This window comes from Silene latifolia, chromosome 5 (assembly GCF_048544455.1).
Source record: "Silene latifolia isolate original U9 population chromosome 5, ASM4854445v1, whole genome shotgun sequence".
NCBI lineage: Eukaryota > Viridiplantae > Streptophyta > Magnoliopsida > Caryophyllales > Caryophyllaceae > Silene > Silene latifolia.
The window spans coordinates 2,945,105-2,970,430 of NC_133530.1; the positions used below are offsets into that span (position 1 = coordinate 2,945,105).

At 44.3% G+C, this 25,326-nt stretch overlaps 3 protein-coding genes across 3 annotated transcripts; 1 reads left to right on the forward strand and 2 right to left on the reverse strand.

The window, feature by feature from the left end:
• Positions 1-1,443: 1,443 nt before the first annotated feature.
• LOC141657949 (uncharacterized) lies at positions 1,444-1,860 on the forward strand. Its single transcript, XM_074465338.1, has one exon. The coding sequence runs from the start codon at positions 1,444-1,446 to the stop codon at positions 1,858-1,860; it is 417 nt and encodes a 138-aa protein (XP_074321439.1).
• Positions 1,861-6,486: 4,626 nt separating this feature from the next.
• LOC141656407 (putative nuclear RNA export factor SDE5) lies at positions 6,487-11,469 on the reverse strand. Its single transcript, XM_074463279.1, has 13 exons — positions 11,387-11,469; positions 10,360-10,539; positions 10,068-10,268; positions 8,632-8,657; positions 8,375-8,458; positions 8,219-8,289; positions 7,865-8,112; positions 7,658-7,743; positions 7,468-7,524; positions 7,235-7,302; positions 7,046-7,143; positions 6,899-6,969; positions 6,487-6,805 (listed from the first exon to the last, which is right to left on the reverse strand). The coding sequence occupies exons 2-13, from the start codon at positions 10,535-10,537 to the stop codon at positions 6,665-6,667; spliced, it is 1,329 nt and encodes a 442-aa protein (XP_074319380.1). The 5' UTR covers positions 10,538-10,539; positions 11,387-11,469; the 3' UTR covers positions 6,487-6,664.
• Positions 11,470-21,424: 9,955 nt separating this feature from the next.
• On the reverse strand, positions 21,425-25,326 carry LOC141655798 (nuclear/nucleolar GTPase 2-like). Its single transcript, XM_074462846.1, has 11 exons — positions 25,039-25,326; positions 24,099-24,232; positions 23,471-23,591; positions 23,289-23,374; positions 23,104-23,205; positions 22,907-23,011; positions 22,674-22,802; positions 22,431-22,571; positions 22,151-22,251; positions 21,994-22,054; positions 21,425-21,744 (listed from the first exon to the last, which is right to left on the reverse strand). Exons 1-11 carry the CDS (start codon positions 25,259-25,261, stop codon positions 21,640-21,642), a joined length of 1,308 nt encoding a protein of 435 aa, XP_074318947.1. The 5' UTR covers positions 25,262-25,326; the 3' UTR covers positions 21,425-21,639.

The window sequence follows — 25,326 nt, forward strand, 5'->3', positions numbered from 1 at the left end:
GTTATACGATAATAATCACTCATTTGAATAGTAAAAGTAACAATATTATCAGCGAGATTAGTCAAAGTGGTAGAAACAACAACGGGAGTAGTGAAATAATCAATATTAATGCAACAATAGTGAAAGTAACAATAATTACGGCGGGAGTAGTGAAATTATCAATATTAATGCGGCAGTAGTGAAAGTAACAATGAATTAAAAAATAACAATATTAATGCGGCAGTAGTGAAAGTAACTTAACTTTCGGATCGGATATCCAAAAATTCGGATCGGATATCGAATCGGATTGGATAATCGGATTTTTTGCAGCCCTATGGAGAACTATAAACACTGAATAAATAAATGATGATTTTCTCGTAAAATCTTATCTACATCAAACAAAGAACATTTCAAGCATTCCCATGCATTCACGTCGTCATCATATACAATTTTTTATAAACAATAAATGTGGGCCCGCCGCAAAATATAAAGATTTAACTTCTGAAAAATATCTATGTTTATGTTTTGTAAATGTTTACGTTTATATTTTCTACGTAAATATTAATGAATAGCGAAAATATATAGATTTAATTGCCTGCTTTGTTAATCCATCCTGCAAACTTCCTCATGATTTCAAGTTGGTCTATGACTTCCTTTTGGCCCATCCTTATTTTTCAAGCAAGTCTAAACGGGTCCAAGAACTGTAGGTTATACAGATCATCAACTACATCGCAGTTTGTCATATCTTTGGCAGGGAGAGCATTAGGTTCACACATGGCAAAGCTTTGTGTGGAAGAATTATCTTTTTCTGAAGATAGCGATGTGCCGATGAGGGACTGAATTTGATTTGCCGTGTGCTGCCTCTTATTGCTATCGTGGTGTAATAAGTCTCTGGACTTGAGTACTAAATTCAAGTCAAATCAGAGGGACAATATTATTAGTCAATATTTTATATGATATGTATCTTTCCTATTTAGCATGTAAATATCTTAGTCAGTTGTTCATATTGATTTTAGCCTAGAATATAGCTAACTATATTTTGTAAATATGATATATATGCTATGAGATACAATACCCAATTCAAGGGTTTTGAATACTTTCATGGTATCAGGTTGATTATTCGATCCTCCTGTGTCCTTGCTTTTGCCCACGGCAACAGCACGTCGTTCCCTTGCCGCATCCTAGCCTCACGCTACCATGGTTGACGGCGAAAATACGAGCACTCACACGCCAAAATCCTCTCTTCACCCCGTCTACACCGTCACCAATATTCAAAATAAGGTACGCGTGTTAGACGGCACCAAAGTATCCTACGCGTCATGGGTCAACCTGTTTACGCTCCATGCCCGCGGATACAAGGTTTTACACCACATCGATGGTACGCCCGCTCCGGCTACGACTGACCCAACGTATGATGCGTGGTATGAAATTGATGCCCACGTATTGCAATGGATCTATGGTACGATGTCGGATGAGTTGTTGTCGCGTGTCCTTGAGCCCGATTCTACTGCACAAGCGGCATGGGATCGAGTCAAGAACATATTCCTTAACAACAAGGGCGCTCGTGCCGCCAGTCTCGAGAGTGAATTCCACAATCTAAAACTTGGCAAATTTCCGTCTTTCGATGCCTATTGTCAACGACTCCGCGAGTTGTCTGGCCAATTGAAAGACGTCGGCGCTGCAATTACCGATCAACGGTTGGTTCTTCAGTTGGTTCGCGGTCTACCAAAAGAATACGATACTGTGGCCGCGTATATTAATCAGACTCTGCCAAACTTTGAGACGGCCCGGAGTATGATTGAACTTGAGAATCACCGTCAGTCCAGTCGTGAGGATGCCACGGCTCTCGTTGCTCCGCCTGTCCCCTCCACTGAATCTTGAAATTGGGATGATGCCTCTGACTCGTCGCGCAATAATAAGCGTAATAATGGTGGTAAGCGCGGCAATTACAAAGGCAATAACAGCGGTGGAGGAGGGCGAAACCAGTCGAAGAAATCGACACCTACCACCACTGCTCCCCTGGTCTCCCCGTGGGGGCCTATGCCTGGCTGGCCAGGACCGTGGACACCACCACCCTGTCCGTATCCTACTTTTCCAGGGTGGACAATGCCGTGGCAGCCATGGCAAGCTCCTGCCCAGTCCTCTGCCTCACGGTCCTCTCAGTCCCGTGGTGGCTCTCGTCAATCTGGTGCTGGTTTTGGGCAGGCCCATGTGGCCACGGATGATAGTCAGCAACCGCAGCCAACGGATTTAGCCCAAGCATTCGCTGCTCTTCAAATGCAATCTCCTAGTCCTTTCTACATGGACACAGGTGCTTCGTCTCATTTGAGTGCGGATGCAGGTACGTTCCGTTTCCCTCTTAATTCTAGCTCAATTAATTCGATATTTGTTGGTAATGGCGCGCGTCTCCCTGTTCATGGGTCTGGCACCGTTTCCTTAGCAAACCCAAATAGAACCCTGTACCTTCACAATGTTTTATACACTCCTAAAATCATTAAAAACTTCATCTCAGTTCGACAATTTACCAAAGACAATAATGTTTCCGTTGAATTTGATCCGTGTGGTTTTTCTGTGAAGGATTTAGCGAATGGGAGTCTGATTCTGAGGAGCAATAGTGACGGTGACCTATACCCCGTGTCAGCTGAGTCGTCCTCCTCAAAGCCCTCTGCGTCAAGCCATAATCTCCTTGCTTTCTCAACCGATGTCTGGCATTCCCGTCTCGGTCACCCGGGTGCCAATATTTTGAATTTTCTTAAGTCTGAGTCTAGCATTGATTGTAATAGCAAATCAAACTCGTCCTTATGTCATTCTTGTCAAATAAGTAAACATCGACGTTTGCCCTTTCATGATTCTAATTCTTCTACGCTAGCTCCTTTTGATATCATTCACAGTGACTTGTGGACATCACCCATAAAAAGCAAAGCGGGTTATAAATATTATTTACTTTTGCTCGATAATTTTACTCAGTTTGTATGGGTGTACCCATTAAAATTCAAATCCGAAGCATTTACTAAATTCATTAACTTTCGAAAATACGTCACTACACAATTTCAACGCTCCATTAAGGCTTTCCAATGTGACTTAGGTCGTGAATTTGATAATCATGAATTTCGTAATTTTGCCAATCAAAACGACCTCGTTTTTCGCTTCTCTTGTCCACAAACGTCCTCCCAAAACGGCAAGGCCGAGCGCATGCTCCGTCGTTTAAATGAAATAGCTCTTGCCTTACTTCACCACTCTTCTACACCACCGGAATTTTGGGTCGATGCCTTGCACACGGCTGTCCACCTACACAATATTTTACCCACAAAAATTCTCCATTTTCGCTCACCAACTTCCGCTCTCTTTCATAAAAATCCGTCTTACTCCCATCTCCGTGTCTTTGGGTGCGTGTGTTATCCCAACTTGTCCTCAAAACGTCATCATAAACTCCAATCCCGCTCCACCAAATGTGTCTTCCTCGGATATCCACAAGAATTCCGTGGCTACAAATGTTATGACCTCGCAAGTGGTAAGCTAATAATTTCACGTCATGTCACCTTCGATGAGTCCGTCTTCCCTTTTGCTAAATCCTCCTCGGTCAACCCTCCCAATAACCTCGCCCCACCCGCCACCTCTCTACCACCTGCCATCATTGACGCCTTAACCCAGCCTTTATCCGACCCAGAAACTCCTCAACCCACATCCCCTCGTACCCCTGCCAACCCCCTGCCATCCTCTGCCCCAACCAGTCCACAAACAGCCACCCCCGTTGCACCACACACTTCCCCAGCTAACCCACCTTCCACCTTCCACCACCCCTCCCCCACCTCCCCCACCTCCCCCTCCCCCACCACCTCCCCCACCTCCCCCTCCCTCACCACCCCCACATACCCGTGCACACAACATGAGTACCCGCGCTATGCACGGGATATTCAAACCTCGCATTCCTCCCAACCTCGTTGCCACGTCTTCCCCTACCATCTCCCCTCTCCCAAAGTCCCCTAAACTAGCCCTCCAGGACCCTCACTGGCGCGCTGCCATGACCGATGAATATCGCGCTTTAATTGACAATGAAACATGGGAGTTGGTCCCGCGTCCTACCAACGCTCCTGTCATCCGTTGCCTATGGTTGTTTCGACATAAGTACCGGTCTGATGGGACTTTACAACGCTATAAGGCTCGTCTTGTGGTCAATGGAAAATGTCAGCAAGTCGGTATAGATTGTGAGGAGACATTTAGTCCGGTAGTGAAGCCTACCACAATTCGTACAGTGCTTAGTCTCGCTACTTCCCGTTCTTGGCCCATACATCAATTAGATGTCAGAAATGCTTTCCTCCATGGCGATCTTGTTGAAACGGTCTTTATGCATCAGCCGCCTGGTTTCGTTAACCCCTCTGTCCCGGATCATGTGTGTCGCCTTCGTAAGTCCTTATATGGTTTAAAGCAAGCTCCACGGGCTTGGTATCATCGTTTTGCGACTTTCATTCAGTCTCGGGGTTTTAGAAGTAGCGTGTGTGATCAGTCTTTGTTCATTTATCGGGATGGTGCTCATATGGCTTATCTTCTACTATATGTCGATGACATTGTTTTAACCGCATCATCTGCTCTCCTTCTTCGACGCATTATTCGAGCTCTTTCATCTGAGTTTGCTGTGACGGATCTTGGACGTCTTAATCATTTTCTTGGAATTAAAGTACACCGCAATGCCTCGGGTCTGTTTTTATCACAGCAACAGTATGCCCGTGATATTCTTCAAAGAGCCAACATGAGCTCGTGCAATCCCGTCAGTACACCAGTTGAACCTGGTGCGAAACTCTCCTCCACGGCTGGTCCTTTAATAGCGGACTCAACCTTGTATCGTAGCCTAGCGGGGGCCCTTCAATATCTCACAATTACTAGGCCCGATATCACATACGCCGTGCAATAAGTATGTTTATTTATGCATGCCCCTCGTGAGCCCCATTTTCAATTTCTCAAGCGTATCCTGCGGTATGTCAAAGGTACTATTGACCATGGGCTAACCATTTCTAAATCCGCCTCCTATAATCTTACTGCATATTCTGATGCTGATTGGGCGGGTTGTCCTGACTCACGACGATCGACTTCCGGCTATTGTACGTGTTTTTCTCGGGAATAATTTAGTATCTTGGTCTTCAAAACGCCAACCTACTCTATCCAAGTCTAGTGCGGAAGCCGAATATCGGGGTGTTGCCAATGCGGTTGCCGAGACAAGCTGGTTACGCAATTTATTATTAGAACTCCATGTTCCTCTAACTCGTGCCAGTCTCGTTTTTTGTGACAATGTATCCGCGGTTTATTTGTCCGGCAATCCTGTTCAACATCAGCGAACCAAGCATATCGAGATTGACATTCATTTTGTTCGCGAAAAGGTCCGTCTTGGTTTAGTCAAGGTCTTACACATTCCCGCCGAATACCAGTATGTGGACATTTTTACTAAAGGTCTCCCGAAGCATCTGTTTAATCGTTTTCGTTCCAGTCTTAGCGTTTGCCCGGCTCCCGCTCCGACTGCGGGGGAGTATTAGTCAATATTTTATATGATATGTATCTTTCCTATTTAGCATGTAAATATCTTAGTCAGTTGTTCATATTGATTTTAGCCTAGAATATAGCTAACTATATTTTGTAAATATGATATATATGCTATGAGATACAATACCCAATTCAAGGGTTTTGAATACTTTCAAATATGTTTTTTTTAATGTTATTTAAATCGGTGGTGAGAGCCGTCATAACTTGTGATTGTCTAAGAATTCGTGTTTTTGGAAAGTACCTAGTTTGTGTAATTGTTTGCCGGTTGTATGGCTCAACGCTTCATCAAGCTCATCACTTTTCATCAAGCAATATTATTAGAACTGCCAACAATGATGCATTATGAATTTAGTATGAGTGAATAGTTGCAAATCATATTCGGGTCGGCTTCAGTTACAATACGATACGATACTAACGACTTAACTCCCTCGTATTTCATCTTGAATTAACGTTTTGTCTACGTGTTAGTATTCTATTCGATTTTATCTTCTTTCCCTTTTCCGTTTCTAGTTATTATCAGTTTTCTATTCGATTTTCAAAAAGATATATGATACGATTTTCTGTACAATTTAAATTTGAATTTTGCATTACCATTATGTTCTTTTCTTTTTTCTTCTGAAAATTTATTTTATTAAAAATAATTTCCGTGTATTTCTAAGCTCACTCAAATTTTCAGTGTTACAACACTCACTAACCATTGCTCCAATATTCGATCATGTCCATTCTAATCCACTCACTAGATTTTACGTCTATCAACTTTTAGAGCCTCCATATATCACAGAAAACGCATAAATGGTTTCTGTATCAACACCCATGGCGAAACAAAAGAGACAACTATGGACACACCAGTACAATCGGTAAATTTCGTGGGTTATTCTTGTATGCGAGTATTTTAGATTCAAAAAATAAGATTGTAAGTTATTTATTTGGGTTGCATTAGCATATACTCTCTCCAATTCTTTTTGTTATGCAACATTTAGGCAAACAAAGAACATATCATTAATCATAGGATATAATCATTGTACATTATAATTTTGTAATAATAATTTTTGGATGTAATGGGAGGCAAAAGGCCAATTTTGATATTGACGGGTTTTGAATACAGGTCGTGAGTATCACCACTGGACGACTTTGAGATTGAGAGTTGAGATGATCAAACATCTGGAAGCTTGACTTCCTTTTTTTTAGCAAAGCTTAAAGCTTGTGGGTTGATTTCATCTAGCCTGATCACTATTGTCTTTCCGTCGTCTGTTTCTGTACATTCGATAGCTTCCTTCTCCAGAAGTTTTAAAACCTGCATATTTGTACATCTTAATCGACATACTGAAACAGTTGTTCCTGTAGTTCTGAAGTACGCGAAAACACATTAAGCAAAATGGCATTATACCAATCGCTTCAAGCTTCCTTTTTTGTTTTGTCCATCAGCATTCTGAACACCGACCTTCAGATAGCGAATACCTGAGACCAAGGAACATCGTGAAGTCGTGTTTGCAGGTCATCAGACTAATGAGAATGAGGATCGACGATGAATTACCTGGGATTCCTCCAAGATTAGAGAGGTGAAGCCTCAACAGCTTTACGGCTTCTCTTGGTTCAAAGGTACTGAAGTCTAACAGCATTTCTTCATCTGGCCTGCAGCAGAACATCAGCTTGTTAGACCTGAAAATCTGGAATGACTGATGATTACGGAGCAAGCAAAAGGCAACATTTAGTCGAAGCTAACCTTGATTCTATAAGCTTGTTCACCGACTTCTCATCAGCTTCCCGTGCCAATTTGTTAAAAAATTGACCCTGAAAAGCCATCCAGTTCCAGAAAACATATTCAAATGCATTGGCCGACAAATTTGTGAGTCAGTTTCCTTTATTTCTTCATTTCTCAAACCAAAGAAGAAAAAGTGGCAGAGTTCGGTGAAGAAGATTAATGAAAATAGATTACTTGAGGAGTTGAGGCAGTACCTCTTTCATAAGCTTACCGGCTCGCTCTTTGTCTCCCTTTGTGTAAGCATCAATAGCCTGCCAATCAACCAAACAGTCATGGAACGGATGCCCCACGAATAAAAAGTTAAAAAACCAACAAAAACAAGCGAATAAGAGGCATCGTCTGATAAATCTTAACACAGAAAGAAATGTAGAAGCAGTTGCTCACAGCTTTATAGTATTCTTTCATAGTAACCCAATGCTCCCTCACAGCCTGGCGAAGGACCGGGAAGCTATTCTCATCTCCGTCTTCATCTTCAAAGAAATGGATGGAACTTAGATTAATGACTACATCAGAAACCGGTTTCATGGAAATGAATTCGCCGATTTATCAATGCTTTAATGTACAGATCAGTATCTGAACTACTAGCTGTACCTTCTTTGCCATCTGCTAATGATTTTACAGCCACGAAAGTTTGCTCTATATTTGTCTCTTTCGGTGGTACAACCACAGATCTCCCATATAGAACTGATTTCCTGACTCTAGCTCGAGGTATTATTCGTTTAGACTGTCGCTGTTCTACTCTCTCAGGAGCAGTAAAAAGGGCTCCCAAAATTTCAGCCTGCAGATTACTGTTATTTTTATTTTTCTTACGCTGGTCTTTCGTATTCTGCTTCAGCAGCCTATTTTCATCACCAAATTATCAGGAAATGTATTAGACAGAGACTCGTCATATAGAAAACTCGAAGAAGACGTGACATTTCAGAAAGAAATAGGGAAAGAACAGACCTTGGGCCAGGATCATCTGTTAAGGGTGACTTTTCATAACAGTAATAGGGTCCGATGTCTTGGTAGCTCTCCTGAGATCGTTACAAGAATCGAGTTTAGAGTGACTATAGAGATGCATATCATTAGACTGCAAAGAAATACTGAAACAGAACTTACGCTTTCAGCAGAGGCAGAGTCGCAAACAACATCGTCACTTTTCTCTAGGGTTGAAGCTGATATGTCAACAAGTGTTTCCATACTCTATTTTCGGAACATCAAATCAGAAACAGATTAATAAGTTCAAAGTCAAGCAAAATAAACGAGGACCTCTAGTCAATCCACCATGTACAAAAGTCATTATCCCACGGGTTAAAATATCAAAGGGTTAGAATTCGAGGCAATATCTTCGACCTCCAAATGAATGTAAGCCTTACCTTCTCCAGATCGTATCCACAGGTGCCTGCAAGTTTAGCGCACATTCTACATTATATACGATGCAATACTATACAGAAATAAGACACAGCAATGAGCACAAAAATATACTTGGAGTTAAGGCAAGAAACAGGCAGAATAAATGAATAATACTCTTGCAGAACTCAAACTGCAGCAATGACACTTATGACAACTTTACAGAAAAAAATACAGAAAGTTTCTTCTGTGAAATTCATAACCTTAGCATTCTCAGAAACTATAGGAATGATAAACTTGGGGAAAACTACCTAGTAATGTTCAAGTCATATGCTTAAATGCTAGGCTTTTTCAAAACACAAGTTTGTGCCGTAAATCTCAACCAATTCCTAGGCTCAAGATGTAAGGAATATAATACGCAGTATGTTCTTATCATACTGTTTTTTTTTTTTTGGTGTTGACCAGGAGTATCCCCTACCGACAGCTGGGGCAATCTCCTTCGGGGTACTGAAGGCAATTTAATGGGTTGACCCCTCCCAAGTTTGGCTTTTTCATTCGCAAGAGTCAGGAATCGAACCCCTGACCACTTGTTTAAGAGATGAGAGCCCTTACCACTCACACCAGCCAATTTTTGTATGTTCTTATCATACTGTAGAAGTGCAGAGAATGTATCTCAAATTACAGGGGTCATATATGGATGGCTACATGCCTTCATACGACTTCACAGCGAGCCAATACATATACTAGTAGTATGTATCAGAGATGCTCATTTCAACATAAAGAAGGCATCTTGGCCGAGAACGCAAAGAAATTTTGTTTTAATTATATATGTTTTCTTTAGAGCAGCATGGGGGCTCTTGTAATTCCTGAGTATCATGAAATGTTGATGGAGAATGAACTTCTGTAAGCGAAATTTGGTATCCTAAATCTGCAAAGAGGAAAATGTACTTCCTAATGTAGACAGTGATTCATAGACACCATTGCAATACAAAGAGATTTGTAACATGTAACTTTGTAAGAAAACTCAAAGAACAGTTTATGCAGGCTGTTTCGTGATGTAAAAAAAAGCCATAGTAATCTAAAGTCGTTCATATAACATAGACTACCTACATTCCAGTTTATCGTCTCTATTTGACTTTACTTGTCAACTTTGACGATCAATTCTTCCAGATATACAGAGATGTAATGTAAAGTTTGTCATGTTTGATTCGCCTAAACAACTATTTACAGATTATAGGTTTACGAAAGGTGTAGCTATTATATATTGTCAGAAAATATTTGTCTAATTAGGCATTGCTAAAATACTAACCACCAAAGTCAGATACGGACTATATAGATATGAAGCGGAGAGAGTATTAAACTACCACTCTAGTTACAATGAAAAGGCAGGATATATTGTTTCTTAGATTTAACAACAACATTAACCTGCAAACAAAATGGCTCGATAGTGAACGCAACTCACCTAGAACTTCATTGATTTTTTCCATGTCAAGTTGAAACCCATCCCCAAGCATTTGAAACAGAAATGTTCCAATGTCCTCATGTATATCATCATCTTTCACAACGGCACTCCCTAATACATTTACTGATTCACGCGAGCTCTCACTTCGTAAAGATTCATCTTGTGACAATGTTGATATAACACATTCTCCTTCAGAAACCCCTGAAAATGTTTACAGGTTAAATGCATCCAACATTAACAGAACCAAGGAAATCTGAATCGTCTGCAAACGACAGGTTGGACAATAACATACCAACTTCGTTCTGTAATTCATACAGAATGAGACCGGCCATCTCGACATTCAAGCCTGCCTGAGAGTAAGCAGAAGCTATAGCCTCAAGTGACAAAGAGGATCCAAAGGCTTCAGTTAGCATCTCCATATCCCTGCTGCGATCCCCCATAGACGAACTGCAAGAGCTCACAGTCTCCATGCCTGTCAATGTACAAACAAGAAAAAACACAACATTAACATTTTCAGGTTCTGTCGGGTCAGCTTTTACCAGCTCTAAGTCCATTCACTCGACCGAGCAAAGATTTACAGTGTAGGGTCAGCTTTTATCAGCTAAAATATACTGTAACTGTTTTTCGGGGCAAACCAGTAATGCAATAGAGTAACATAGAAGAAAAAGTTCGAAAATTTTAACTAAAAAGTTCACAATTTTGAATTTCTAGGGCGACTGCCTCTACTAACCCTCGGACCGTGATTCCCATCAATTCTTTCACCATTTTCTTTGTTTTGACCTCTATTACATTATTTAGATCCTTAATAACAACAATTCAGGTAAATGTTACACAATATACAAATCAAAATCAAGAAATTAACCGTATAGAAGAAATGTACCATACTGTTACATTAAAATTTTCACTAGAAATACTAAAGTTGTGTTCTTTTTGGTAAAAATCATTTGATAATACTAAAACTTTAAATTCCCAATTAAAATTTCCTACATTTTCACCCCGGAAATTGAAAATTGGGGAAAATTCAAATGACATAATCAACAAATATATGAACAGTAAAAAAGAAAACGCTAAAGAATTCACGTGAAAAACCCTTAGAATGTCGTAAATTTGCGACATTCTAGGGCAATGTAAATTCAACAAACCCTTAACAAGAAATTAAATTTATCATAATTCATAATACAATCAAAATCAAGATGAAAAACCCATGCACATATTCAACATTCTGATTACAAAACAACAAAATAAAGAATGTAGTAAAGAAAGATTATGAAGAAAAGTACTTATTTTAGAATATAATAATGGTGTAAAAAGTGGACTACCTTGGAAAGAATAAAGACGGAGGAAGTGACAAATGAGGAAGAATGGAAGATGGAGAAGCAACAAATTATGTGTGAAATGTAAAGAAATGACAAGTAAAAGTAAGTGAATGTTGATGTATGTGGGTCCAAGGTTTTTGATACGAGGTTTTGTTTTGATTTATGCGTTTATTTGTTGTTCGTGCTTGGGTTTGCCGCTATGGTCGGATGTGGACCTGGTAAACGGGTTAATTAGGTCGAATATGAGTTGGGATTAATTTGAGGTAGAAACAAGTTATTTTGAAATTAGATCATTTTTGTAGTGAGATTAGATTCTCCTTTCAAATGCGAGTTGAGTTCAAGTGTGGTTAAAAACTCATGAAGTACAATCTTGATTTCGTAAATATAGATGGGAGTTCAATTATATTACTCCCTTCGGTTCCCGATTCACTATTCGATTGTTTCTGAATTGCCTTTTAACATTCCACTTGCCTTTTATCTCAACCACACATTTACCCTACTTAACCAACTTTTTTTTAAGGTGATAAGAATATGTACAATAGAGAGGATTGTGCCTCATCTTAGTACATTCTCTCCTCTTAGAGGAGGTCCTCTCTATTGTGGGACTAATGTAGAGGATCCTCTTAGTAAGAGGATGAAGAGGACTTCCTCTAATTTTAGAGGAAGTTGTGTCTTGGCCCTTGTGCTATTCAACCAATCAATATTGTCATATATTATTATTTTCTTATATTTTTTAAAAAAAATTGAAGGTTAGAGTGTAGTGATTAATATAAGAGGAAGATGAAGCTTTCCTCTCTATTATGGGAAAATATAAGAAAAATATAGAGGAAGAGGATGAAGATAGTGGAAAATGAGGTGGTTAAAAAGTGAATGAGGTGTCAAGAAAATAGAAGGGGAGAAAAAAATTAAGAGAATCAAAAGCTCCTCTCTATAGTACATGCTCTAAAACTAGATTGATCCTCTAAGGTAGGATCAACGTATCTCATCCTTTTGAATGATTGAGGTAAGTTAAAACCACCGGCTTTCAAACAACCTTAAAACCACTTGCATCATTATATGTGGCCCTTATTATTTATATCTACTCCCTCCTATTCCAGATAACCGTCTCATTGTCCATTTCCGTCTATTCACAATAATGTCCCTGTTCCGGGTATAATTCCAGAGCAGTGATTAGTTACCACCCGTGGCTTGTAGTATGATGTCTTGAGCTGAATCCTTCTTGCTTCTATCGTCCCTCGCGGCCTCCCCTGCAACAATGAACGAAGGCGAGGGCTTGGTTTGTGTGCCAAGCGTACTCACTCCGACGCTCAAGTCGAGTAAACTTAAAGGATCAAGTGTGTAACTTGGCTAGGTATATATTGTAGAGAGAGAAGGAGATATTACCAGGATGAATAGTGTATTTAGGTTATATTTTTTGGGATCCTTTCCTCAATGAAGGTTGAGGAGTATTTATAGACTTTCACCTTTTGTCACGTAGTGGCCAAGTGGCCAAGTGGCTAGCAGGTGGAAAGACTGATCTACCCCTCGGCCAAGGGACCTATGGCAGGCCGGCGGACAATGTTGACTCGCCGCCGAGGGGTCTTGGATATGAGTACGCGGATGTGTGTCCCGGCTGGCAGGTTGTCACGCCGAGACCCAGGTGGCAGGCCGATGGGATGCATCGGCTAGGCTATCTAAGTCGTTGACTTCTTTGTGGATATCTTTGACCTTGCTCGGTGTGTTGACTTGGTCAGCGGTGCAGAATATGCCCCATCAATTTGCCCCCAGCGTAGTCTATGCCGTGGTATGGGCTCCGATGTACGTTGAGCATGTATTCTGCACAAGTAATTTTTAGAAATTTTCTGCATCGGCTTCTTCTTGTGCATCGGCGTGGCTCTTGCTAGGCCGTGCCGTATACCATATCCTAGGCCGTGCCGTATACCATATCCCCCCTCCACATGGATGCGTAAAGGGCACTCGATGTGGAAAAGAATATGACGGTGGCCGTGACCAAGGTTGAGAGTCTTAGGTTGATTTTGATTGCCCCCAGTAGGTGTTTCCTAGCTTGGTTGATCGGGTGGCGGCGGAGACCGGATACCTAGGAATTTGTTGAGGAAAATGAATAGTTGAAGGGATGTGAACGGGCGTGTTGAAGACGCTTGGTCACTGTTGCATTGATTGACGTTTAACTGTTGCGATGATTGACATTCCGTGGTTGCATGCTCGACACGTGTTTGCTCGTTGATTGGTTGTTGCTTCATGGGTGTGCTCGATTGGCCCTTCGTTGTGGGCTTTTTCCCTATAAATAGGGCAGTTTTTTTGTGATTTTGGTCACTAATTTCATTTTCTCAAATTTTCTTCAAAATTTTCGTCTTGCTAAACTGAAGGGCTTCTTTTTTCTTCCAATTTTCAGAGTTTTTGATCCGGCTAGCACTTTTTCCTTTGAAGGTAAACAAACGAATTTTTCTTTTCTTTGCCAGTAATTTGTTGTGAACATGTCTTCTGCCGACGCTGGACCTAGTGGGCCTGTGTCGGAGGGTCCTAGGTCTCCTTCTCCAGAGGTTGATCCTCAGATTCTGGAGGAATGGGAGGATGAAGATTCTTGTGGTGATTTTGGTGATGATTTTGGTGAGGAGGAGGAAAGGCCTCGTCCTAATGAGAGGCGATGACGTCATGGATCACGGTGATGCCCGTAAGGTTCGCCTTGACCGTGTTTGGTCCCATAAGCTTGCCGGTTGTTCTGGTGAGAAACTTTTCGAGGGCCATTTTTTCTTCGGTAGTGGATACGAAATTGTCATCCCCGGGGAGGGTCGATCCGTCTGTTGTCCTCCGCCAGGCCACACCGGTGTGTACATGCGGCATTTGGAGTATGGTCTCCGGTTTCCCCTGAATGGGTATGTTATGGCCATAATTAAGGCCATGAACGTTGCGCGTTGCCCAATCGCACCCGTTGGCCATGAGAACCATAATCGGTTTCGTCGGCTTTGTCTTTTCAAGGGAGAGGCTCCGACGGTGAATTTATTCCGTCGACTTCATTATCTGAAACCATCAATCTCTGGCCGTGTCGGATGGTACAGCGTGCAAACGGAGCAAGGTTACGTCTCTGTTGACAAGCTCTCTTCTCGCAAGGACGGGCGGGGGTCGGTGGGTGTACGTTAAGGTACCGGACGACTATCCGCCGCCCGCTCCTTCCAAAGACCAGGTTAACTTGCGGTGTGAGACTAGGGCGGAGCATGACGGATGGGTCACCGGAAACATCCGAAAATGGATGCCGCCAGGTCCATCCGAAGGAGGATGAGAGGTTGGCGATGAGGCTCTTCGAGGTGGACAAGAGTGGGGTGCCGAAAAGATGGATTCCCCGACGCAGATCATTCTCCAGGATGAGCCACTTTGCTACGTCGGCCTCATACCGGCCCTGGCGCAGGGTGAGTGGGGTCGGTGTGAGGCCCGTCACCGCTCTCAATGCTCCTGTTTTCTCGGACTTCGATTTATTTCCTCTTCTTGATTCTTTGTTTTTTTGCGAGACCACTTCGGACCGGACCTATCCGAGGATCTTCTTCGGAGAATGGGGGCGCATAAAGACAAAACCGTTGCTAACTTGCATCCCAAGGCTCGGCCCATGATCGCAGGACGTCGCCGAATGACCTCATGGAACAGGGGTGAAGGGCTTGAGCAAGGAGGAGGCGCAGCCGGGTGATTAGCGGCGTAGTGCGTCGGACGCGGAAGACGGCGTCGAAACCGGTTTCAACTCGCGTCCTCTCCCCTAAGAAGGTGGAGATTGTTGATATTCCTGATGAGGGGGACTCGATGCGAGAGGGATCTCCCCTTATCTCGTAGGAGGAAAAGGACGGACCTGGCTCGCCGCCGGCAAGGAAGTGCCTTCTCCCGCCAAGAAGGCCGACATGGTATCCGTCATCCTGTGGTTTAAACTTAGCCGTGCCATTAGGTGTTCTGATAAGTCAGTTGATACTGATGCTTTAATTGAATTTTTGCAAGATCGCCCGCGTTCGGCCATCGCTCACGTTGGGCGGCAGGCGGTGGGCTTCTCTGCGCAGGCTCGCGATCAGGGCGCCACCGTCACTTCTTCATCCCAGAAGGTTTCCTTCTCCCAGCCGCAGGCTGGTGGCCAAAGTACCACTGCCGTTCCTCCCCCCCAGAAGGCTTCCGTCTCCCAGCTTATAGAGGAAGGCACAAAGCTGATTAGGGAGCTGGCGAGGTGGAACGTGGCTACCGGGGCTCGCCTCAAGGAGCAGGAGAGGGTCATTGCTCGAGCTGTTTCCGAGTGTAATGCCACTAAGCAGGTGGCTGCGTCGGCGAAGCTGAGTCTCCATAATGAGCAGAAGCTCAGGGGAGATGCTGAGAAGGCGCTCTTGGCTGAGCGAAAGCTCCGGGAGGACGCCGAAAAGGAGGTCCTTGCTGAGAGAGCTAAGGCCGAGGCTGCGGCAACCGAAGCTGCGAAGCTGCTGGAGGAATGTAGCCTTGCTCAGAAGCGTGCCGACCTCTGTCTCCGTGAAGGATCAATACGGGGGCATGTTTAAGGCCCAGCCGAGTGATTCGTGGCAAAGAGGCCATCATCAAGCAAAAGGAGGCGGACGTCGATATGCTCCAAACCGTCATGCTCCCCAAACTGTGCGCCGAGTTCCGGGACTTGGCCGAAGATGCTGCCAGGGAAGTTATCGGGGAGCTTTTCCCTCTTGATGGCTCCTTCCCGTGGGACGGGTTCGACGTCTCGCTTGATGACGAGTCGCGGCTAAGGAGAAAGCCGCGGTGGAGGCGGCCAAAGAGGCGGCGAAGGCGAAGATGGAGAGGGAGGCGGCCGCGGAGAAAGCGGCTCTTCCGAGAGGGCTAGAGTGGCTAAGGAGGAGGCCGAAAGGATGAGGGCGGTGAGGATGCCGAGGCCAAGGCCGAGGCCTGCTAGAGAAGTCTTTGGGTTGCCCTCGATGTGTGGCGGCGCAGGCCTAAGAGAGCAAATTCACAGCAGATCTGTTTGACTCCTCACTAACATGTCCGCTTGATGAGAACAAGTTTACAACTGATCGATTTCATTTGTCCGTGGGCCAATTACTCGGCTCTTCCTTCCCGCTATCTCTTGGTATAATCGTAGCCTTTGCTTTTTGTACAACTTTTAGTAGGTTGTGTCTCGGATTATCCCCGCGGGGACGACCGTCGTCTGTATTTTTCTCACTTGTAAATCTTGTAACTTATCTTCTAATAATAATTCGTTTCTTTCGCCTGCGGCCTGGCCGTGGTCTTCATCTCATCTCTATCAGAGTTGTCTTCCTGTATTCTTAATTGAGCGCCCTTCTTGTTTTCGCCTCGGCTTGGCCGGGGCCGTTTTTGAGTACGTATCTCAACTGTGTTTCAACGCTTCCACGACACTTTGAATGTTTTTGCGAGTGTGATGTGCGATGGCTCTTGTTGGATTGACCGGGGAAGCCGGCGTTGGTTCTTAATAGCGTGTTACGTGGCGTCTACCACTTGGAGTGACTGCGACGGCGTCTACCTCTTGGGGTGACTGCCGTGGCGTCTACTACTTGGGGTGACTGCGACGGCGCTGTAGTTCTTCGCAGCGACTGCCGCTCTTGTCGGTATGACAGTGTGAGCCGGCGTCGGGTTCTTAATAGCGTGTTACGTGGCGTCTACCACTTGGAGTGACTGCGACGGCGTCGTAGTTCTTCGCAACGACTGCCGCTCTTGTCGGTATGACAGTGTGAGCCGGCGTCGGTATCTTGATAGCGTGTTACGTGGCGTCTACCACTTGGAGTGACTGCGACGGAGTCTACCTCTTGGGGTGATCTAGTGGCGTCTACTACTTGGGGTGACTGCGACGGCGCGTAGTTCTTCGCAACGATGCCGCTCTTGTCGGTATGACGGTGTGAGCGGCGTCGGTATCTTAATAGCGTGTTACGTGGCGTCTACCACTTGGAGTGACTGCGACGGCGTCTACCTCTTGGGGTGTCTGCCGTGGCGTCTACTACTTGGGGTGACTGCGACGACGTTTGTAGTTCTTCGCGGCGATTGCCGCTCTTGTCGGTATGACAGTGTGAGCCGGCGTCGGGTTCTTAATAGCGTGTTACGTGGCGTCTACCACTTGGAGTGACTGCGACGGCGTCTACCTCTTGGGGTGACTGCCGTGGCGTCTACTACTTGGGGTGACTGCGACGGCGCTGTAGTTCTTCGCAACGACTGCCGCTCTTGTCGGTATGACAAAGTGTGAGCGCGTCGGTATCTTGATAGCGTGTTACGTGGCGTCTACCACTTGGAGTGACTGCGACGGAGTCTACCTCTTGGGGTGACTGCCGTGGCGTCTACTACTTGGGGTGACTGCGACGGCGCTAATGTCTTCGCAACGACTGCCGCTCTTGTCGGTATGACAGTGTGAGCCGGCGTCGGTATCTTGATAGATAACTGATGGGAAAATTTCGCTTTGATCGAAGGCTTGATGGTTTCTCATTAGGTGAAAACATGCGTTGGGGTGTCCACAGATATTTTGGACACCTCCGCGGCTACATAAATTCTTACGAGATTACCGATGCCCTACCGGCTCATTACAGGCGCACTTCCTCGTCGGCCCCTAGTTGTATCCATTTGGTCGTCCTCCGCCGCAAGGACGGACTCTTCCCTTTTTCGGACTTTCTCGCCTCTTTGAGGGACTGCATGTTGCATCCTCGGGCAGCTATCTGGACGTTGATCACCTCATCCTTCTCGTCTTTGGAGACGAGCTTATGCGCTTCCCCCCGGTCCGAGACGTACATCAGTGTTAGGGCCCGGATGGACATCACCGCGTCGGCCTCGCTCAGGGTGACCCGGCCTATGAGGACGTTGTATGCGGACGAGCCGTCGATGACCACAAACTCGGCTAGGACGTTCTTGGGCGACGTCTTTTCGCCGAATCTCACCGGAGCCTAATTGACCCCGGTGGTACCGGCCGGCCCTTAAAAGTCGTATAGCGGGTTGGTGCGGGGCTTAAGTCTTTGATCTTCAGGCCGAGGCCGAGGAAGCATTCTCTAAACATGATGTTCGTGTATGCGCTGTGTCAATCGGCACCTCTTGACCAGGTGGTTGGATATGTCTAAATTGACTACGAGCGGGTCGTTGTGAGGGGCGATGACCCCTTCGTAGTCCTTTCTTCCAATAGTCATGTCGGGGATGCTTGCGCAGAGGGGATCCCCGAGTTGGGCACAAAGTTGATGGCCCGATATAGCTCGTTTAGGTGTCGTTTGTGCCCATGAGCGGACCCTCCGTTCTCGTTGCCCCCGATGACAACGTGAATCACTCCTATCCGTTCGAAAACGGACTTTTTATCGAAACCGGCGTCGTCTTTTGGCCTTTTGCGACGTACTTGCCGAGGCTTCCTTCCGGATCGGTTCCTCTATGGCATTCTTCAGATGGCGGCAGTCGTTGGTTAAATGGCCGGTGTGGCCGTGGTACTCACAGTAATGGCTCGTGTCACCGTCACTTTTTGGCTTGGGGGGTCTCTCCCACTTCTGGCCCTCGTTTTTGCTCAGGGCGAAGACCTCGGCGGCTGATACGACGAGGGGGGTTTTTTCACTATACCGCCTCTGGTGGTACGTTCCCGAATTCCACCCGGCGCCCACCGAGTCTTGCCTCCGGTCGGATCTGTCCGACCGTGATCTCGTTATTCTCACGGCGTTTTCCGTCGGACCGCGAACCGTTGTTGTCGCGGCGCTCTTCGTCTGGTTGTCTGCCAGGTGACTCCTCTTTTTCGAGTGCTCGGCTTCGCTGGGATCTACCAGGTCTTGTGATAGTCTTCTACCTTGATGGCCTGGTCGGCCAGCTTCCTGGCGGCGTCCCAGCCTAGGCCTCCGCTCTTGATGAGCTCGTTCTTTAAGGCTCCCCTCGGGAGGCCCTTCATCAGCGCGAAGGCCGCCAGCTCGGGATTAATTTCTCGAATCTGCTGGACCTTTCCATCAAACCTCTTCACGTAGCCGGAGAGACTCGCCCCCTCTGTCGATAGTTAGGAGGTCGGAGGTCTCTACGGCCCTTCTCTTATTGCGAGAGTCTTGGGTTAGGAAAGCGCCCTTTAGGTCGGCGTAGTAGTACACCGAGCCATCGGGAAGCCCCTTTGTACCGGCTACGAGCCATCCCATGCGAGTTGTTGGGAAAATTCGGCACGGACCTCGTCGGGCTGCTCCCATACCGACATGTAAGACTCGAAAGCCTCGGCGTGGTCGGGTGGATCGCTATCCCCCTTGTATGATAGGGGTGGCGTTTTAGCTTGTTTGGCACCGGGACTTCTAGGACGTAGGCGTTGAGGGGTTGCCTGACCACGTGTTGAATGACACGTGGCGATCGGCTCCTCGCATCCCTATCCTGGCTTCTCCCCTCGTAGCGGGAGGGGCTCCTTCTTCGACTATGACTCCTTCTCCAACTCGCCGAGTCGGACTCCTCGGCTCCTTTGGGGTATGCCTCGTTCGTGTGGCGGGGACGCTGTCCTTCCGCGAGTGCGGGAAGGACTTAGGTCCACCGCGCCCACTTTGGGCTCCCGGCGTCTCGACCGGGTCAACCTCTCCTAGTGCTCCGCTCAGATTTCTCGGAGTCACGTTTTGGGCCCTGTTATCCTGGACGGTTTCCGCCGCTCTTGTCGGTGTGACAGTGTGAGCAGACGCATTGCTAATTAGGTCCAGGACCATTTTCAGTTTTGCTATGTCAACCACATGTCCCATGATGGTGACCTGGTTGGCTGGCAGCGGCGTATCTGGTATTATCGGCATCCCGAACTCCGGTTGGATTACTCCGCCGGTGGAGGGCTGCTCGACTCCAGAATTGTTGAAGGTATCATCTGGGTGGAGGGGTTCGTCGGTTACGAACACCTCTTGCTGTTTCGACATTTTCTTAGCTTTTTGGGTGGGTTTTTGTGTTTTTTTTTTTTTGTTTTGGGAATGAATGTGACTAGCTTCTAGTGTCTTTCCCCACAGACGGCGCCAATTGTTCCGGGTATAATTCCAGAGCAGTGATTAGTTACCACCCGTGGCTTGTAGTATGATGTCTTGAGTTGAATCCTTCTTGCTTCTATCGTCCCTCGCGGCCTCCCCTGCAACAATGAACGAGGCGAGGGCTTGTTTGTGTGCAAGCGTACTCACTCCGACGCTCAAGTCGGTAAACTTAAAGGATCAATTTGTGTAACTTGGCTAGGTATATATTGTAGAGAGAAGGGAGATATTAGGATGATTTAATAGTGTATTTAGGTTATATTTTTTGGGATCCTTTCCTCAATGAAGGTTGAGGAGTATTTATAGACTTTCACCTTTTGTCACGTAGTGGCCAAGTGGCCAAGTGGCTAGCAGGTGGAAAGACTGATCTACCCCTCGGCCAAGGGACCTATGGCAGGCCGGCGGACAATGTTGACTCGCCGCCGAGGGGTCTTGGATATGAGTACGCGGATGTGTGTCCCGGCCGCGGGGTTGTCACGCCGAGACCCAGGTGGCAGGCCGATGGGATGCATCGGCTAGGCTATCTAAGTCGTTGACTTGCTGTGGATATCTTTGACCTTGCTCAGTGTGTTGACTTGGTCAGCGGTGCAGAATATGCCCCATCAGTCCCATTGTCCATTTTTGGTAAGTGTTGTGTGGTCCAAATTCAATTCCATTTCCGTCTATTCACATAATTGTCCCATTGTCCGTTTTGTGTGATCTAAACTCACTTTCTTAATTTTTGTGCCATCTTCACAATGTGACGGTTATCTGGAATAGAAGGAAGTATATTTTTTAAATCATACTGTACATTTTTCTTACTGTACATTTTTCTAATTTTGAGAAGTAATTGTAGATCTGAGGAACTATATATTACTCAGTAATATTTTGGATCCAACATATCCGAGTTGCATTCGATTGTAAAACAGATTTTTTGAAATGTAGTAGACTGAAATATTGCACAAACATGTGAAAAAGTTTCACAAATATTTGGTTGATCCCATATGCATACTGAGACGTGTGAGGATCCTCTCCATTAGCTTAAAAGTACTGAGACCGTCTACAAGTTTCACTATAACATTTCAGGTCCATCTACAAATTTGACTAAAACAGCATGGACCATTCTATGTTGGTAGTCCCCTTCGGACTTCGGGGACATCTAATAAAATTGGAACAATATTGGAATTCTATGTTTTTATCCAACTAAATTAATCCGTATGAACTGAATTGAAACGAAACAATAAGTCTAATTTGAATCTCTAGTTATCAATTATAAGGGCAAAAAAAAAGTGTCATTCCACATTTCCAATAGTATTTGCTATAATTCGAAAAAAATTGGTTGGCTCAGGCATCATCTTGCTTGACAGGGGGCACAAAGAAAGGTATTTTGCCGCTCTGTAAGTCGGTTATGACCGTCTTGGCTGCTTTCATCAGATCAGGTTCACCACCCTAATGTCAAGAGCATCACATCAGTACATCACATTCAACACTAATTAATGAGCATCTTCAACAAATGTCGAAACATTTATGTTGCTCGGCCACAGTTAGAAGCATGCATTCGACTTGGGTTCACTTAAGTTCCACTGTTATAGCAAAAAGCGTAATGTGTGTGTTGAAGTGTCGAGTATGGGACTCGTATGTGAAATCATATGAAGAGTTGCGTCATAAATAAAAAGCGATTTAAGATGGAGTACGGACCTTCAAGAGACCGCCTTCTAGTTGATTGCAAAGTTTCACTAGAAAGTCATTTTCGTCTTCCCTGATAAAACCATACAGTAGAATTAATGAACACAACAGGAGACATGAAACGGTTAAGACAAATAAGTCTTATATCTTGTACAGAATAATTGATTACCAGTCTTTTATCTTGTATGCTCTTTCCAGATGCTCCTTTTTCACCCGTTTCAACACTTCAGCTGTATGTTCTGCAGCATCTCGCAAATTTTCAACTCGTATCTGCAATTACCAGTTTGGATTAGTCTGGAGGGAGAAATTTTACTGTACACTGTAAAAGACTCTTCTGATGCAGGCATTCCAATGACTGAATGGTATCTAGAAGGCTACTATAAGACGATCTTTTGTAAATGCATAAATCAAAGGGTAAGACGGTTGTATCCAAATGATGAGTTACATACCGTGCCTTTGAATAAAACATCAGTATTTGAGTCGCTACAAGGATAAACACCTCCAGGACAGTCTAGCAAAAGGATCCTCTCGGTAAGAGTAATATACTGCAATACTTTACCCTCCGTCTGTGTAGGTAAAACCTTGCAAATCTACGGAAGAAGAACAATCATAGAGCTGAGCTTAAGGAACAACTTCACAATTAGTACAGTGACTTATCAAAGGTTGATGAATTAATCAGAGAAGTCATTTACATTTTTCGTATTCAGTGCGCTGATAACTGACGATTTCCCAACATTCGGATAGCCTACAAACCCTATGGATACTGCTTGTTTGTCACTTTTTAGCGTTGCAAATTGTTGCAGAACGGAAATCAGAGAATCCTGGAAAACATGTAACAGAAAAACGGAGGTAAAAAACCAAAAGGCCTTCAGAGTTTCCTCGGTAGATGCTGCACACTTTACGTTTTACACACACTGACATTTACCTTTCCGAATGGTTTGTTGGTGTCAGCACTGAAAGCTAGGGTTGGGTATTCTTTAGACAGGGTCGTAATCCATCCTTTTGTAGCCCAAGCAGGAATTAAGTCACACTGTAGAAGAGAACATCACCAACCTAAAGTCCTAAACTGTGCTGAAGTAGAAAAGGATGGAGGGATCGGCATTAGCATAGAAAAGGCGGTACCTTATTTAGTAGAAGAATCATATGCTTATGCTTGCACTTCTCTTTCAAATGCTTCTCTAGATGATAGCATCTCGTACCCTGTGGATCCCTAGCATCCAGAACCTGAAAACAAAAACCGATAAGAAACTTCAGAACTATCCAATGCAATGTAAATTTCAGGGACTGAGCATTAAACAGTTGCAGACCTGAATCACAACATCAGACGAATCAATTACTTTGTGAAGTTCGCTCCAAGAAGATGGCTTAGCGGAAACAGTCTGCTCAAACACATCTACACAGAAGACATGACATGAAACCATCACCTTTGTGACGACAATTTACAATCTCTTTGCATAAACTTCACACTAGTGCTACACTGCTACATTACCTTTTGAAGTATCAACTTTCTGCAGTAGAGCCTGAAATTTAGTTAGCTCGACATTTGTTTTTTTGCTCGGTACAAATTCACTGTCAACGGGTTGAGTATCGAGAAGCTGAGCTCTTTTTTGCTTCACAAACATAACAGAAGAGTTGAGTAAGTACTTGACAAAACAACCGCCCAAACAACCGCCCCTTAATAAGGACCGGACTGAACAAAAACTCAGAATCACAGGTAGGAATCAGGATTGCCAAGTAAAAGCAATCCGTTTTTAATTTGCTCGAATTCATGATTAACCTGAACAAATTTACTCTTAGGAAAAATTGTTAAAACCACCAATCATATAAACTAAGCCCACACTCAGAGAACCATTAAATTGAATAAACAAAATCCGGGTTCAGACTGCTCAGATTCAACATTACCCCAGTGTTTCAACGGCTCCAGCAAATTGCAGGGTAAGGGGCTAGAATGTACACAACCTACCCTTGTGTCAGCAATAAAAAGAGGTTGTTTCCGTATTTTATTAAAATTTCAACATAAGCATAGCCATATTGCAGGGAAAAAGTTCAAGTCCATATTCCGGAATCAACAAACAAGCAACCAACATAATGACACAAACAAAAGGGTGAGTTAGTACCTTGGGAAGATTATTTAGGAGGGACATTGGAAGTTTCTTTTCCCCAAGTATGACATTATAATTGTTCGACATGCGGCTCTCCATATCCTCACGAAAACATTCAAGCTGTTTTTGTCCGATAAGTCTTGTAGGAGCTGCCATGAAAGTCCAAGCAAAGCACATTTACACTACTTGGTAAAATCATCCAAGATAAGACCAACCAAACACCTCTTTTTCATCTACTACAACCTCATAATGCATAAAAGAATGCTAAAATCATTCATACAATCGGAACAAACATCTGTTATCGTCTGAGTGCCGATCATATGTCTAGTTACCGGAGTTTCCAGTGCAAATTAATACTCCATAAGTCTAGTTTGAAGAATTTGGCCAAAGAACCAAAAATTACTCATGGACTTTGAACTTTTGCGAGAATTCTTAACTTCCTACACGGCTACACGCTATAAATTTCCGTCTCTAGCACAAAAATATTCGTACAATCACAAAATTCAACAACATTTCAACAAAATGCATAACAAATATCAAAATTAACATAATGAACAACAAAAAAAATCATAATAATTCAGTAATGAGCATAAAAAGTGCACATTGTGAAATCTCGACGACATTATTCCATCTAAAATAAGAACGAAAGAGTTCAAATCACGAAATTTCTACAACATTCAATCAAATTGCGATAACAATACCGAAATTCACTTAATTAATCAAATAATTAAAATAACAAGCATGAAAAAACGTTCAAATTACTAAATTTCTACAACATTCAATCAAATTGCAATAACAATACCAAAATTCACTGAATTAATCAACTAATTAAATTAATAAGCATGAAAAAAGTGCGAATTACAAAATTTCTACGACGACATTCCATCAAATTGCATAACAATAAAAGTTCAAATTACGAAGTTTCTACGACATTGCGACGTCGAAGGAGACTTACTGAACCAGCGACGATCAGATTGAATACGAGTACAAGGCAACTCCTTAGACTTGAACGCGACACGAATAACTCTGCCTCTAACATTACGCGTAGGGCGCGAATTGTACATTTTGAGCCGCCGTACTGTGGCGGCGGTACGACGGTTGCTGTTCTTGCCGACGACATTGCTGCGGTTGGCGTGCAGCGAGTGTTTTGGTCGCTTGATTTCTCGTTTTTTCTGCATTGTTGCGAACGAAGTGAAACCCTAGCTTGTTTGTTACGGTAGTCTATGGCTTTTGGGGTTAATAA